Consider the following 14442-nt stretch of genomic DNA (forward strand, 5'->3'; position numbering starts at 1 on the left):
AAAAAAAAAAAAAAAATCTTATGTGTGAGCCTCTTGGGTGTGGGTAAGATTTCAGGACTATTTTTTGCTGGAATAACTGGACCCTAGATTTAATTTCATGCCCCCCCCCATCACTATAAGAGGATGTACTCCTTTGTGGGGATCCAGATTCAGCCTCAGGACACATCTTTTAGGTCGATGTGTTGGGCAGCTGTTCTAGAACCATCTGTGAGTTGACCGTGAAGTTGGGCTGTGTAGTCTGCCCACCTCAGCTTCCTGAGTGAGTCATACTGTGTTTAAGTCTTGGCCTGGCCCTGCCAGAGGGGTGCTTTCTCTCCCTGCACCCCTCCTGTAGAGGGGAGGCCCCCACCGCACGTCCATGCAGACTTCATTCCGCAGCAGGTGCAGTGAAGGTCTCCCGGTACTGGGGTGACTGGCGCAGCTCGCTAACCCATTCCCCAGCCCAGGCCGGGAGTCCGAGGGCTTGGGAGAGTCCATCTATCTGCATCTTTGAGCCAGAACGGGCGTCACCCAGGCCAGGGGCTGCTGGCGCTCCCACTTGTGCCAGGTCCGGCTCAGGGTTGGCTCTGAAGTGTCAGAGATTAGGGGAGGGACCTGGAGCGGGGATGGGCCAGGGCTACAGGGCCAGGCTGCGCTTCCCTGGCAGGCGACCCACTCACCCAGACACCTGCTGAGCGGGAAGGGGCAGGTCAGGCCCCTGAACTCGCTGAGCGGCCAGGGGCTCAGCGACCACTCTGAGCCCGAGAGACTCCTGCGTTTCTCCAGCCACAATGCTCGTTCGTCCCGAGGCCTCTCCTCCCTCCCACGTCGCTCCTTCTGGGACACCACCGACCTTCCGGCCTCCATGGCGCCCGCAGAGGCTCCACTCGCTGCGCAACCCCAGCCCACGCTTCCCGCGACCCGGCCGGCTTGGCCTCTTCCTCCTTTATGTGAGGGCAGCCCGCCCTTCCGGACCTCACCTGGACACCTGCGCCCCGCCCCCTTGTCCCTAGGGCTCCGCCACTTGCGCCCCCAATGGCCCACGCAGTGCGCCCAGTGCCGCACCTGCAGTGCCCCGCACCCCAGCCCCCGATGCCCGGCACCCACACCCCAGTGCCCCGCGTCTCAGCCCCTGATGCCCCGTCCCTGAACCCCAGTGCCCTGCGTCCCAGCCCCCAATGCCCGGCACCCATGTCCCAGTGCCCCGCGTCCCAGCCCCCGATGCCCCGACCCTGCGCCCCATTGCCCCGCACCCCAGCCCTGGATGCGCGCCCCTTGTCCCAGTGCCCCACCCCCTGATATCCTGGGGAAGGCTCAGAAAGACTCCCGGATTTGGGCACTTCGGGGACCAGGTGCGGTCGTGGGGGGAGGTCTCTCCCGCCCCTGCTGTCGGTCCTCACTGCCTCCTGGGGGTTGAGGTTCCCCACATGGCTCTGTTGGTTGGCACGGGGTGTCATTGTGGTCTGCTGTTTGGGGGTGGTGCTGTCGTGTGGATGCTGCAGGCCACTTTCAGGGAATGATGCTCTCAGAAGTGAGGTCATCTTGGCTTGTTTTCTATCACCTTTGACTGCTTGCACCAGGGACGCTTTTATTGGTAGTGATGACTCCCTTAGTGACAGACTATATTGAGTGTCTGCTGTGCCCCGGGCGCTTGCCAGGTACTCTGAGTGCGTTAAGCCCATTTTGCAAATGGTAGATGGAGACGTGGGTAAGTGCCGTGCCCATGGTCACCGTCCAGTAAGTGACTGAGCGGGATTTGAAGCTCAGCGCATCCTGGACCTAAGCCCAGCACCCATCTTTATAAATTCTGAAGCTGGTTCATCCTGCCATCGGGGCACAGGCTCTTCCCCATGCTGTCGAGGGCCCTTGATTTCTCTGGACACATTTTCAGGATGGCCGTCTCTGTTGCTGTACCATAGACATAAAATATTTATCGATGTGAACTGAGTGTAACGTCGTCAGTCTCTCTTGGGCAAGCATTCGGCTCTGTAGCTGCGAAGTGCTTTGCCCTTGAGGCAGACCGCTCACAGCGGCCCGGCCGGGCCCCACGCAAGGGAGGACAGGCCACCTGTGGCTGCAGTCAGGCTGGAGGTGCGGGCGGGGCCAGCTGACTGTCCGCTGGTGCCTGCCCTGGGTGGGGCGGTTCCTGGGCTTCAGCGGCGATTTTCTGGCTGCGGCCCAGGATGGGGCCAGCCTCCTAGGGTGGATGGATGCTCCCTGGGCATTCAGAGGAGACCTGTGGAAACATGTGGTGTCCGTGCAAGTTGGCCCACGTGGGTGCGTGTGCCGGGACCCTGAGCCACTGAGCCCGACCCCAGTGGGACCCTCCAGCTTTCTATCAGGGACACGTGGTGCCAGTCCGGATGGGAGCCCTGTGCTGCCTTGCTCTTAACACGCAGCAGGGACCAGAAGGGAAAGTGAGTTGCAGAAAAAGGCCATCCTTTGTTAGGGGGGCGAAGTGACAGGTGGGGCTACTTTTTGGGCATGGGATCCAAGCCTAGGTTCTCCCCTGTGCAGACTGGGGAGTGGCCGTCACCTCCTCTGAGGGGGTGTTGGATTATGGAGGTTGCATGATTTAGACACAGCTCTTGACGGTTTTCTCTGTGATTAGTCTGCACCAAGCCCTGGCTGCCAGGACCTAAAACCGCTGGGGCCTGGCCAGCCTCCTCAAGCCCTGGGGGGAAGCAGCTGGCCACCTCAGGGTCTCCCTGGCCAGGTGTGCCAGCCAGGTGCAGGGGGCCACAGGGGTGGTGATGTGCCCAGGGCCCAGCTCTGCGCCTGAACCTGAGGCCTCAGGGAGGGCAGGCACCGAGTCCTGAGAGGGAGCCAGTTGCGGGCGGGGGGGCGGGGGGCAGGCAGCAGGAGCTACCAGCAGTTGGGGAGGGGGTGTGGGACAAAGCCCCTGACTGTCGCTCCTTGTGACTGGGCGGGCTCTCTGCAGCCCCTGGGTAGAGATAGCAGGCAGTTGGGTCGGAGTGGGGGGTGGGCACAGGAGTAACCAGCCACCAGTCCAGTCACTGATGGGCCAGATGGCAGGGCTGCTGCCTTGTGACAACAGGAGCCTGTGCCTATTTGGGGCACCAGATCTGCTGAAGGGTGGCTGGTGTCTGGGCCAGGTGGCCCCGGGGTGTACTGATGTAGACAAGCCAACTTTGGGGCATGAGTCATGGCTCCCCAAATATGCCAGACGTTGGTGGGGACAGAGGGTGGTGCAGACCTTCAGGAGGGCCTGGGTCGGTGTTTGGAGGCAGTGAGGGGTTCCAGCCATGGGACGAGTGGTCAGTGGGCTTCCTTAAGACCCTAGTGTGGTCTGGACTGATTCTCCCAGGCCCAGGGACTGGAGACCAGCTGGCTGGGTGGGGGCACCACTGGTGGTAGGGGGAGCAGTCACATTCAAGGTGCCACGACTTGAGGCTTTTCTGTTTGGTTTGTTTGTTTGTTTGTTTTTGGCAACATCCTTGCATTTCTGGTGTTGCAGTGGGGAATCTGAGGCTTTACTGGAAAGCCGGTCTGGGAGAGGCCCAAGGCTGGCGGACTGGCACCTTAGGCGCCCAGCCCTCATCCCTGAGCAACCTGGACTCTGTCCAGCTGATGCCTACCTGGGGTCCACTGAGATCTGGAAGGCTGGCTCCTGCTGAGTGTTGGGATGGCGGGAGGCATATGGGGTGGCCTGTCTGGGGAACGAGTGAGCGTTGGGAGCCCAGCTCACATCCTGGGGCGGGTGCTGAGGGGAGGGGGGTGGGCAGGGGGCTGGGGCTCCCCACATGCCACCTGGGCTGTGCTCCATCACCAGGCAGTGTGGGGGACTAGTCCTTTCTGGTCTGGCCAGGCCTCCTGTCCCGCCATCTGTCCTACCCACCTGTCTGGCCATCTGCCTCCACCCCTCCTCCCCATCGTGCGGCTTGGCTGGGGCTGTGCGGCTGCGGCCTGGAGCGAACAGGGGCGTCCTCGTGAGGCCCTCCCACTGCAGTGCTCACTTCTTACTTGGGAAGCAAGGGTGTGAAAGGGATGGGAGCCCTTGTCACACTCACCCCTTCATCTTTCCCACGAGGATGCCCGAGGGTCCTTAGTGTGAGCCCCAGGCCGACTCTGGGCTCCATCCTGTCCCGTCATGCGACCTTGGGCCTTCCCTTTCCCTGTGAACTTCATCCGGGTGCTCTGCACAGGGCTGGGCGGTCCTGCTCCTGCCGCCTTCCGCCCCAGCCCAGCCGGCCGGCTCAGCCCGGGGCCTGCAGCAGGGCCTGAGCCCCCTCCCACTGTGGCCTGCGCCCTCTCCCACACCGCAGAGCAGCTTTCGAATGAAGGAATGATTTCATCAACTTGACAAAATTAGTGCTGAATCAGTTCGTGTTTGCACTTCGACTTAGTGCTTCTTTGTTATTTCCTGGTTTTCCCGCCACCTCTGATGCTGCCTGTTCGTAGAGTCATGGAGCCTCCCAGGCCAGACGCTTTCTTCCGTGAGCTTCTGTTTTGTCTTCTTGCGACCGCGAAAACTTACGCTGCCCTGAACTGATTGTGAGAAAATATCGACACAGTGTGGCAGAAAAGACATTCCTACTGAGTTCTAAATTATTCTCTTACAATTTTTATTTCAAAATAGGGTGAGTTCTTTTTTTGTTGTTGTTATTTTTTGAGTCCTTCTTATATATACCAATTGGTTCTCTTTGTTGTGAACATTTTCCTTAGGGATATTTAAAAGTGTAATTTAAAATTTAATTTTAGGGGCGCCTGGGTGGCTCAGTCGGTTAAGCCTCTGAGTCTTAGTTTCTGCTCAGGCGGTGATCTCATGGTTCGTGAGTTCGAGCCCCACATCAGGCTCCAAGCCCCACATCGGGGTCTGAGATGATGGTGTGGAGCCTGCTTGGGATTCTCTCTCTCTCTGCTACTCTCCTGCTTGCTCTCTCTGTCTCTTTGAAAATAAATAAACTTAATAAAATTTAATTTAGCATGTTATAGAATAAGGCTAGATGATTTAAATCTAAGAGAGAAAGACAACTTCTCATGTCCCTGAACATCCATGGGTCCCCCACTTTGAGCAGACTTGTGGTGACCCTGCCCTCTGGCTGAGCTGGACGTCCGTGGTGGGCGGGGCTGAGCTGGCCCGTGTTACTCCGGACCCTGCAGACTCCGACACAAAAATGGAGTGTCATCATTCTCCCTTGGATTTTGTTCATCAGCACAAATGGAACTTTGTAGGTTGTGTTCATTCATTTTCTGGAACCCCTGTCTGGAGTTTTGTCCCTCGCAGCGCCTGGGTCCGCGGGCAGGTCTGACCGACGCGGCCAGCACGGATTGCTTCCCGGGACACACACAGTGGACGTCTGCTTCCTCTGTGGACGATGCCAGTCCTGAGGGGGTGGAAAGCTGGCTCAGGGTACGAGTAAAGTTTTCAAATAGCATAGGCCTTTTGAGTTTCAGTAATATAGGATAATCACTAGCTTTAAAAAAGTTTTCTGAATTCTCTTACTCTGCTGCACGCGCGCGCGTGTGTGTGTGCATGTGTGTCTGCGGCTCTCTTTCTGCTGATGCACAGCACGTCTGTAGGTCTGGTTTTAGGGTTTGTAGTTCACTGACGTCAAAGTGAAGTGGGACCAAGAGCCTCGTCTCTGTGCATCATTTCCAAGACCGGATCCTGCCGCACCTGCTAGGTGCTCGTCGCTGGGGGGGCATGGTCGTGAAGAGGTTTAGAGCCCACGCAGCTCTGGGCGGGCACCCAGTACTGGGTGCTGCTGTCTCCTTCCCTGTGCCACCTACACACTCACACAGACACATGCACACCCCGCACACACACGGAGACACACACACACCACACACACACCCCTACACACACGTGCACACACACACACACCACAGTTCCGCTTGAACACATGGTGCTTCTTTGTCACTCTCTCCAGAACGTGGAGGAAGGCGTGTGTGTGCATGTACACAAGCTGAGGGCCACTCGGAAGACGCTCTTGAGGCTCGGTCCCCTCCTGGGTGCAGGGAAGGGAATGGCCGGCGGGGTCAATGGGAGCATGTGAGGGGCAGAGCCTTGTCTTCCTGACAGCTGGCACCACGGCCACCGTCAGGCGTTCCGGGACCTTCCGTGGTCACTCACCGCCAATAGCAGAGGGGGCCGCGTTCACCCGGGCCGTCAGTGTGAATATTGGATTTGAGGTCTGCTTATATATGGTGAGGTTTTTAATGCCAGGGCAAAGGATGCTTCTGAGTTATTTTCTGGACACGTTTGGGCACGGCCCCCTGCATCGTGCCCTCTTTCTCAGAACAGAGACCTGGCTTCCTGGAGGTGTCATTATCCGGTGCCCTCAATCCGGTCCCCAGCCTGTCTGCTGTGCCAGCGGGCGCCGTGTTGTGAGCAGTGGTGGCAGCTGCAGGAACAGGTGCAGGGAGGCTCTGCATCGCCTGCCCTGGTGCGTTGTGACCACGACAGCTCCAGGCCGGCTCCGTGGGAGGCACCGGGCCACAGCGAGGCATCTGCTGTGGGACTGTCTCCACCGTGCCCCCTGCTCTCCCTGCCCTCCCACCCCACTGCTGTGAGGGGAGCCGGTGGGTTTGGGGCCAGAAGGAAGCTAGCGGCCTCTGGTGACTGAGGTCAGTTCCCGAGCAGGCTGTCAGGTGCCCAGGCTCGGTGCCAGCAGAGCCCGGAACATGTCATTGGCCGGCGGTGGCCTCAGCCCCTTGCTGCAACCTCCTCTCAGGAAGGGACGACCCCTGTGTAACTGGTAACAAGGTGCTGCTTGAGGCACTCCTCTCCTTCTTGGGACACGGCTTGTGGGATCCAGGACCTCGGGAGGGGAAGCTGGCAGCCACCAGGGGAGCCAGGTCACAATTCTGGGACTTTGAGAAGCAAACAGCAAGGCCTCAGGGCCTCCCTAAAAGTCAGTAGCCCCAAGGCCACGGAGGGTGCCCCCAGCCCCTGCCCGCCACGTCACCCCTCCCTGGGACTCCAGGCCTGTAGGGGAAGGGCCTCGAGATGCCTTCTGAGCATCACTTTCCACGCCACCAGTCAGTGGAACAGGAAAGAGGCACAAAAGTACTGCCTAGCCCCTGACCCCAATCCTGTTCCTGTTTTGTCACAGAGGGGACACTGGTCACCCTCCTTGGAGTGACAGGAACCCAGCAAGTCAGCTGAGCCCACTGAGGGTACACACTGGCTCCCGGGACCAGAGAGGGTGTGAGGCACTGGGTCACCAGTAGGGCGGGGGTCTGAGTCCACCCCGTCCCAGGTCGTGCCACCGGGCCCCCGCACCCCGGGCAGAGTGGGTGTTCAGGCAGCGTTTGCTGGGTGAATGGGTGACAGAACAGATGCTCGTCTCCTCGACTCTCCTGGAAAAGCCCCGGGAAGGCCGCCCTGGCCCAGCCAGGGGCGCATGCCCCCCCGCCCCCAGGCAGGCACCACAGCTGGGCGCCCCCGCCCGCGGGTCTGCTCTGCCTCATTTGGGGTCTCCCCCCGGGCCAGCTCGAGAGCTGACCGAGTCAGGCACTGAAGGGCCCGGACCCCTGAGCCGAAGAAAAGCCACCCGACGGGCCGCACAGGGGAGGGGATGGAACGCCAGAGCCAAGAGGACCCCCGAGATGGGAGAAAAAGGGACACCAAAGATTGGGACAGTAAGTTACCTGCATTTAACAGCATCAGGGGACAAGCAACCGTGTGCTAACTCCGTGAGGATGAAGAGTGGGTTGTGCTGACTGTGCTGCGAGTGTGCGTGTGCGTGGTCCCCCGGCACCTTTGAACGCCTGCCTGGTTTGTGGTCTCGCCCTCTCCTTTCTTTCTCTGCGCGGTCGTGAACACCACCACTTATGAAAGTATCTCCAAGGGCGTCATCGCTTTTGCTCTGGGTTTCTCCTGATCCTGGAAACTCAGATCCTTCCTGCCTCAGGCCAGAGCGGCTGCAGTGCAGAGGCCCTGAGGCCGGTGTGTGGAAGGAGAAAGTCGCAGGCCGGGGCAGGGGTGGCGGGGGCGGCCAGGGCGCTCAGGGCGGTCGGCAGCCGGTCAGGAGAGCAGGGGTGGGGGTGAGGGGCCTCCTGCCACAGACCACTGGCATTTTCTGGGGGACGGAAGCCGGGCTGAGGGCTGAGAAGGTTCTAGAGAACAGATTCGCGGATGGCAACCACTTATGGCACCACGGTCCGTCAGGCTTCATTTGAGGAAATTGTGGGGTGTTGGTCGGACCTGCGTCCTTCACCGGCTGCCATTGTAGTCTCGTTTTAGGAGCAAGGCCCTTGTTAAGAGCCGATTCTACTCTGCCTCTGATCCCTGCACCCCACCCTCCCTGAACCCCTGCGGCCGGGAAGGCCTCCTGAGACGTGAGCTGAGATGCAGAGGGAGTCAGGACAGGTGCCAGGTTCCGTGAGGGGTGTGGGGCCCGGGAACAGCCATGCTCCCGCTCACGCCAGCGCCTCTCTCCCCCGCAGAGGTCGGACCCACAGCTGCTCGCCCAGTTCTACTATGCGGACGAGGAGCTGAACCAGGTGGCCGCCGAGCTGGACAGTCTGGACGGGCGGAAGGACCCGCAACGGTGCACGCTGCTCGTCAGCCAGTTTCGCTCCTGCCAGGTGAGCAGGCGTGGGGCCGAGGGGCCTGTCGTGGGGGAACCCGAGGCCTTGTCACCTGCTGAGCACATCTCAGGCTGGCCTGGCCGATGTGCTGGGTGCCCCCTGGTCCAGCTGTGCACCGGGCCTGGAGGACACTCGACCCCGAGCGGGACAGCGTGGGGGAAGAGAGCCAGGCGAGAAGTGCAGGCGGCCCAGGGCACTCTTCCCGAGCAGAGGTAGGGGGAGGCGGGATGAGCAGGAGCCGGCAGGGTCTTGGCCAGGGAGCAGCTAGCAGGGGGGAGGGGCCAGGCTGCGGGGTGGGGGCGCTCAGACTCTGGCCGTGTTGCACGGTTCAGAGCCAGCCGGGGAAGTGACACCAGAAATGTCCTGCAACTTAGCCAACGGTGACCAGCGTGAGCACATGAGACGTGGTTCAGTTTTGTCGAGTGACAGGCAGGGTCTTTCACAAAGTTCCAGAATGTTCTTGGTGCATTCTGCCCACAAGTCTTACTGGATTCCGTCTGCCCTGGGAAGGGGGCTGGGGTGTGCTTCCCAGATCCCAGTGGGGGCAGGACGGGGTGGGGGGTTTCGAGGAAGCCAGCGTCCCACTGTGTCTTTTAAGCATCAGGACAGTTAGATAAGGGTTTTGGTTCTTACAGGCAGGTCCTGGCTGGCCCTGGAATGACCAGGAGCCCCTCCCCTCTCCTAGGGGACTGGAGGGCCCAGGGGGGCCTCTGGACTTGCTGGGCCATTGACACTCCCCCTCTCCCTCCAAAGAATGTCCTTCCTTGTGCGCTCAGCACGTGGACCTTGCAGCTAGGAGGTCTCTCTCTCCTGCCCCGCCTGCCTGCGCCCCCCCCCCCCCCCGCCCCTCCGCAGTCAGTTTGTCCCTGACCTGCTCCGGCCCGTCCACTGGCTGCCGTAGTTGCAAGTTACATACATTGACCAGATGGGGTGGCAGCTACATCAGGTGCTTTGCAGAGCCTTGACAGGGTGACAGCAGAAAGGGCAACTCTCTAGAATTAGGCGTGGGCAAGGCAACGTTCTTGGAGAAAGAAGTCACAAAAAGCTAAAAGGGTCTCGCACTCCTACGAGCATCTTGAACTCCTCCCTCCTCTAAGACTCCTGTGTCAGGGTCCCAGGCCCAGCCCAGACCTGATGCCCCACGAGGAGGACACACAGGACGCGGCACAGTCATGCTCACGGCTGGGATTTACCCCCGTGAAATCGAAGCACCATCGGCACAGGGTAAAGGGGGGCCGGGGGGGCAAGTCCCGAGGAAGCAGGCGCCAGCTGCCAGCATCCTCTCCCGGGGCGTCAGGTGGGGCGCGTTGTGAAAACACGTGTGGGGTCTCGGCCGCCAGGGGAGCACATTAGAGACACAGAGCAGGGCTCCCGCCGGCGGCCGGTCCCTCGGGCCACTCTCCTTGGCGCGGCCCAAACCGCAGGCCCCCGGGAGGAAGGTGTCGCCACGGACACAGCGTTGGCGTGACCGGGTGAGGCACAGGGGCTGCTCTGGTCAGCGGGGGAGCCGGGGACGCTCCCGCCAGCCGGGTGCCCGGACGCCCACTCAGGGGCCTCTGGGGGGCCTGCTGCCAGAGCTCCTGCACCCAGACTGGCACAGTGAGAAGTTGTGGGTCCCAGCTGCGTACTCTGCCCCCCTCCCAAGAAGGAGGGTTAGCGGTGCTGCCCAGGGATGCCTTCGTGTACGTGCTCTGATTTTATGAAGGCTCATCATGGTAACATATTTAACTGGCCGCTTACTGGGGCCCCGTGGGCTGTGTAAGGACTCCTGCCAGAGCGGATTTCAGCAAAGCTCAAGCATTTAGGTTGAAAGTGTCTGTCATTTCTTTTTTTTTTTTTTTTAAGTTCATTTATTTTTGGGACAGAGAGAGACAGAGCATGAACGGGGGATGGTCAGAGAGAGAAGGAGACACAGAATCTGAAACAGGCTCCAGGCTCCAAGCTGTCGGCACAGAGCCCGACGCGGGGCTCGAACTCACGGACCGCGAGATCATGACCTAAGCCAAAGTCGGCCGCTTAACCGACTGAGCCACCGAGGCGCCCCGAAAGTGTCTGTCATTTCTAACATCTGCCTTAAATTAGGACATTGTTTTTTCAGATTTGACTGCTGTTTCCCATTCCATTCGACTGTCATGATGCTGGTTTGTTCGTTTGTCCTTTCATTCATTCACTCGCTCATTCATTCAGCAGCAGTCACTGGAAGAGGGTCTCCCTCTGGTTGGAGGGGTGGATGGTGTCACAGAAGGGAGGCAGGCTGAGAGGGGGCAGGCGTTTGCCGGGTCACGGCAATCAGGGAGGGCTGCTTGTACAGGACCCATGTGCACAGGGTGATGTGCCCGCCTTTGCAATGTAGACTCTGGGGAACTGCAGTTAACATGGGACTGCAGCCCACTCTGCAGGGCCACTTGGTGGCCTTGATTTGAGAGTGCTGTCATGCTATGCAGGTCACTGGAGACCAGGTTCTGGGGCCCCAGGCCCCTGGCATTCCCAGCCCCCATGAGTCAGTCCCGGGAAGGATGTGGCCACCACAGCCAAGCACCCGGAGGCCGTGACTTTCTCTGCTTTGAGGCTGGTGGCTCGGCACTGGCCATGGGAGCTCTCCTCGTCCCCCTGCCGTCTGACCCTGACCTTGGTGACGGGTCCCTGAGTCTTCCCATCTGGGGCATCTCGGGGCCCCTAGGCCCCCTGAACCCCAGCACAGCCCTCTGCTGAGTGTGGCATCTGTGCGGGGCATGCATGGTGGCATCAGCCTGGCCTGGCTTAGTTCTCCAGGGGCCCCTGGAGGCGTCCACGTGTGGGTCTCTGACTGGGCACCGTTCAGTTCTGTTTGAGTCAGTGCTCTGGCTCCAATGTGGGGGTACATTCAGTCTTCCTCAGGGTGGGGAGGGCCCCCACAGAGGCCCTCTGGGTGATGGCCTCGCCATTTAACGCCTGCTGGGAAGTCTGATTTCTCTCACCAGTGAGTCCTGGGGGCTTCATGCACCCCGATTCCAGCCAGAGCCGGGGCCAGTGCTCCACGACCATCTGCTTGCTCAGCTGACCGTTGAAAGGTGCTTGGCATCCAGCTGGTCGGCCCTTGGGAGTGCAGGTGGGAGCCTGGCGGGCTGCGGTGGTCCACGAGACCCACAGCACATGCTGCCTGCTCACCGGCAGGTGAAGGGCAGGTGAAGGGCAGCTGGTGCTTGTCTGCAACCTCGTCTCCCCCGTGCTGCTTGCTCAGCCAGCTCTGGTGGGGGTGGGGGCTTGCTGGGGCCCCAGAACACAGGGAAGTCCCATCAACATTCATCCGCACACAGTGTGCGGACTTCTCTTAAATGAAGCTGTGTTGTAGGCCCTACCCCTGGGTGTGTGTAGTATCTTGAACCTTTCTGCTCCATAATGGGGTCTGTTACATAAAGTCTCCAGGCAGATGATAGGTGCAGAGTAGATGCTCAAAAACCAGGAGCCTCGGGGCACCTGCGGGGGGCTCAGTCGGGGTGCCTGGGGGCTCAGCTGGTTGAGGGTCCGACTTGGAGATCAGGTCATGATCTCACGGTTTGTGAGTTCAGGCCCCATGTCAGGCTCTGTGCTGACCCCTCGGAGCCTGGAGCCTGCTTCGGATTCTGAGTCTCCCTCTGTCTCTGCCCCTCCCCTGCTTATATTCTGTTTCCCTCTCAAAAATCAATAAATGTTAAAAATATTTTTAAAACTACTTAAAAAAAACCCAACCCAATAGCCTCCTTTCGTCTTCTTACAAGAGTGATACTATGAGAAGCACATGGGCTGTGTTGGTGAGTCCCGCTCTCCATGGGCTGCCCACGGGGGGCCGTGGGGGTGAGTCAGTGGGGGGCTGAGAGCCGGTGCAGTGGAGAAGGCCCAGGACCCCGTTGGTGGCTCCACCTTGCTGGCTCTGACTGTAGAAGGAGGCTGAGTCATTGGTTTTCATCGAAATGACCTTCTAGCTCATGAAAATTACGGACCGGGGCACATGTGAGTGTGCAGTTTGTGTGTGTTCTCTTGCTTCAGAAACCATAAAGGATTAAAAACCATAGCTCCGAAGGATGAAGTAAATCCTGGATTGTTGCGATGGCCGAGTTGCGCCCCCCCCCCCCATTCATATGTTCAAGTCCTAACCCCCAATCTTAAAGACATAATTAAGGGAACATGAAATCGTCATGGGTGGGTCTGACCAGTGTCCTTGTAAGAAGAGAAGAGGGACGACCGTGTCAGGACACGGGGAGAGGACAGCCGTCTGCACGCCCAGGAGTGAGGCCTCAGAAGCCAACCTACCCGTGTGTGGATCTCAGACTCCCAGCCTCCAGGACCGAGAGGAATAAATGTCTGTTGTCTGGGCTGCCAGCTGCAGGGCTGTGTTATGGTGGCCCCAGGACACTAGTATAGTTGGGTTTGGATTTCGTGGTGCAAACGGGGTTGAAGTTGCTCTGGGCTGGATTCTGCCATCGACCTGTTTTCCCTAAGTCACATCGTAACGTTTGGGCGTCAAGGGAGTATAATTTTAGATGCTTCGGTGAAGAAAATTAAATGGCAAAATGTGCTAACAGACCTAGTACCCAAGTGTAGCTGGTTAATGGGTCATGGTGGGAGCGCGTGAGCCTTGCTGTAGCTCTGTGGTGTGACAGTTTGAGGTCCCCCCCGTGTGCGTGACCTGGCGAGGGGCACCCCCGAACCTCCCCGTGCCGGAAGGTGCTGGTGCCCGCCGTGGCAGAGGTGGGTTCTCGGGGAGAGGGGGGTCCCTGGAGTGCCCTCACTGCAGACCCCAGCCTCCTGCCCACTGTGCGCTGCACCTGGGTGCACGCGTGGCCAGATGTCTGGACTTGCTGTCACAGGGGCTGTGCCCGGGGAGGACCGGGGCCGGGGGAGTCCCAGGAAGGCTGACCAGCTCCGCGGCAAGGCCGGGGAGCTCCTCACAGCACCCTCCCTTTGCAGTGACTGCGTTGTTTCAGTACTGACTGTTGGGCGTTCCTTACATACTCTGGACAGCAGCCTGCATCACATTATGACGTACAATTATTTTCTCCCCGTCTGTGGCTTGTTCTCTCATTCTCTGCCCAGTTTTGTGAAGGACATAAGTTTTAGATTTTGAGAAAGGTCAGTTACCCACTTTCCCCCTTGTAGGTCGTGCCTTTGACGTGTTCTCTAAGAAGTCTTGGCCTGACCCAGGGTCATCAGATTGCCCCCCGTGTTTTCCTCTAGAAGTTCTGTGGCTTCAGAACTATGATCCATATTGACATAACGTCAGGACACAGTGTGAGGACCGCACCGACGTTTTTTATTTATTTTTGCAAATGAATTTTCAGTTGTGCCTGCACATCGTGCTGAAAAGACTGTCCTTTCTCCACTGAACAGGCTGCATTTTCTGTACTAAATGACACCTTTATTGACAATCAGTATCCAGATACGTGTGGGCCTAGTTCTGGGCTGTCTGTTCTGTTCCCTTGATCTGCCCGACTTCGGGCCAATTCCACACCGTCCTGATTAGGGCGGCAGATTTATCCTTGGTGTTAAATCACGTCGTGTCAGATCTCCAACTTTGTTCTTCTGTTCCGAAGTCGTGGGGGCTGCTCTCAGTCCTTCGCATTTCTGTACGAAATAGAGCAGCTGCGTATAAAAGTCTACGAAACCGCCCGCTGAGGGGCCGAACGGGACCACGCTGGATCCGCACATCAGTGTCGGGGAAAGCGTGTGGTTTCACCACCGAGCACGGTGCTGGCTATCGCCGCCTCCCATGGACACCGCTGGCAGGCGGGACAGGGATCCTGGGATTCCTGGCTCTTCAGTGCCTGGGAGACAGCGTTCTGGTGCCTTCTCACTTGCCCTGTTCCCACGGACCCAGAGTCACCTGAGGCTTTGTTCTGTGTGTGTAGTATCTTTTCCTCTTACTACGTGTGAAGTTTTCTCTTTTCA

The 14442-nt window shown here is 59.1% G+C and overlaps 1 protein-coding gene across 3 annotated transcripts in view; it reads left to right on the forward strand.

The window, feature by feature from the left end:
* ZFYVE28 (zinc finger FYVE-type containing 28) overlaps positions 1-14442 on the forward strand; it is a 116747-nt gene that overhangs the window by 48037 nt on the left and 54268 nt on the right. For 2 of the 3 annotated variants that reach the window (XM_042937087.1, XM_042937089.1), the window contains exon 2: positions 8395-8535. In XM_042937087.1, the coding sequence (XP_042793021.1) occupies positions 8395-8535 (141 nt within the window). Of the gene's footprint in view, positions 1-7427; positions 7588-8394; positions 8536-14442 lie in introns of those variants that run through there. The other variant, XM_042937088.1, reaches the window with a different exon arrangement.

Source organism: Panthera leo, chromosome B1 (genome assembly GCF_018350215.1).
Source record: "Panthera leo isolate Ple1 chromosome B1, P.leo_Ple1_pat1.1, whole genome shotgun sequence".
Classification (NCBI taxonomy): Eukaryota; Metazoa; Chordata; class Mammalia; order Carnivora; family Felidae; genus Panthera; species Panthera leo.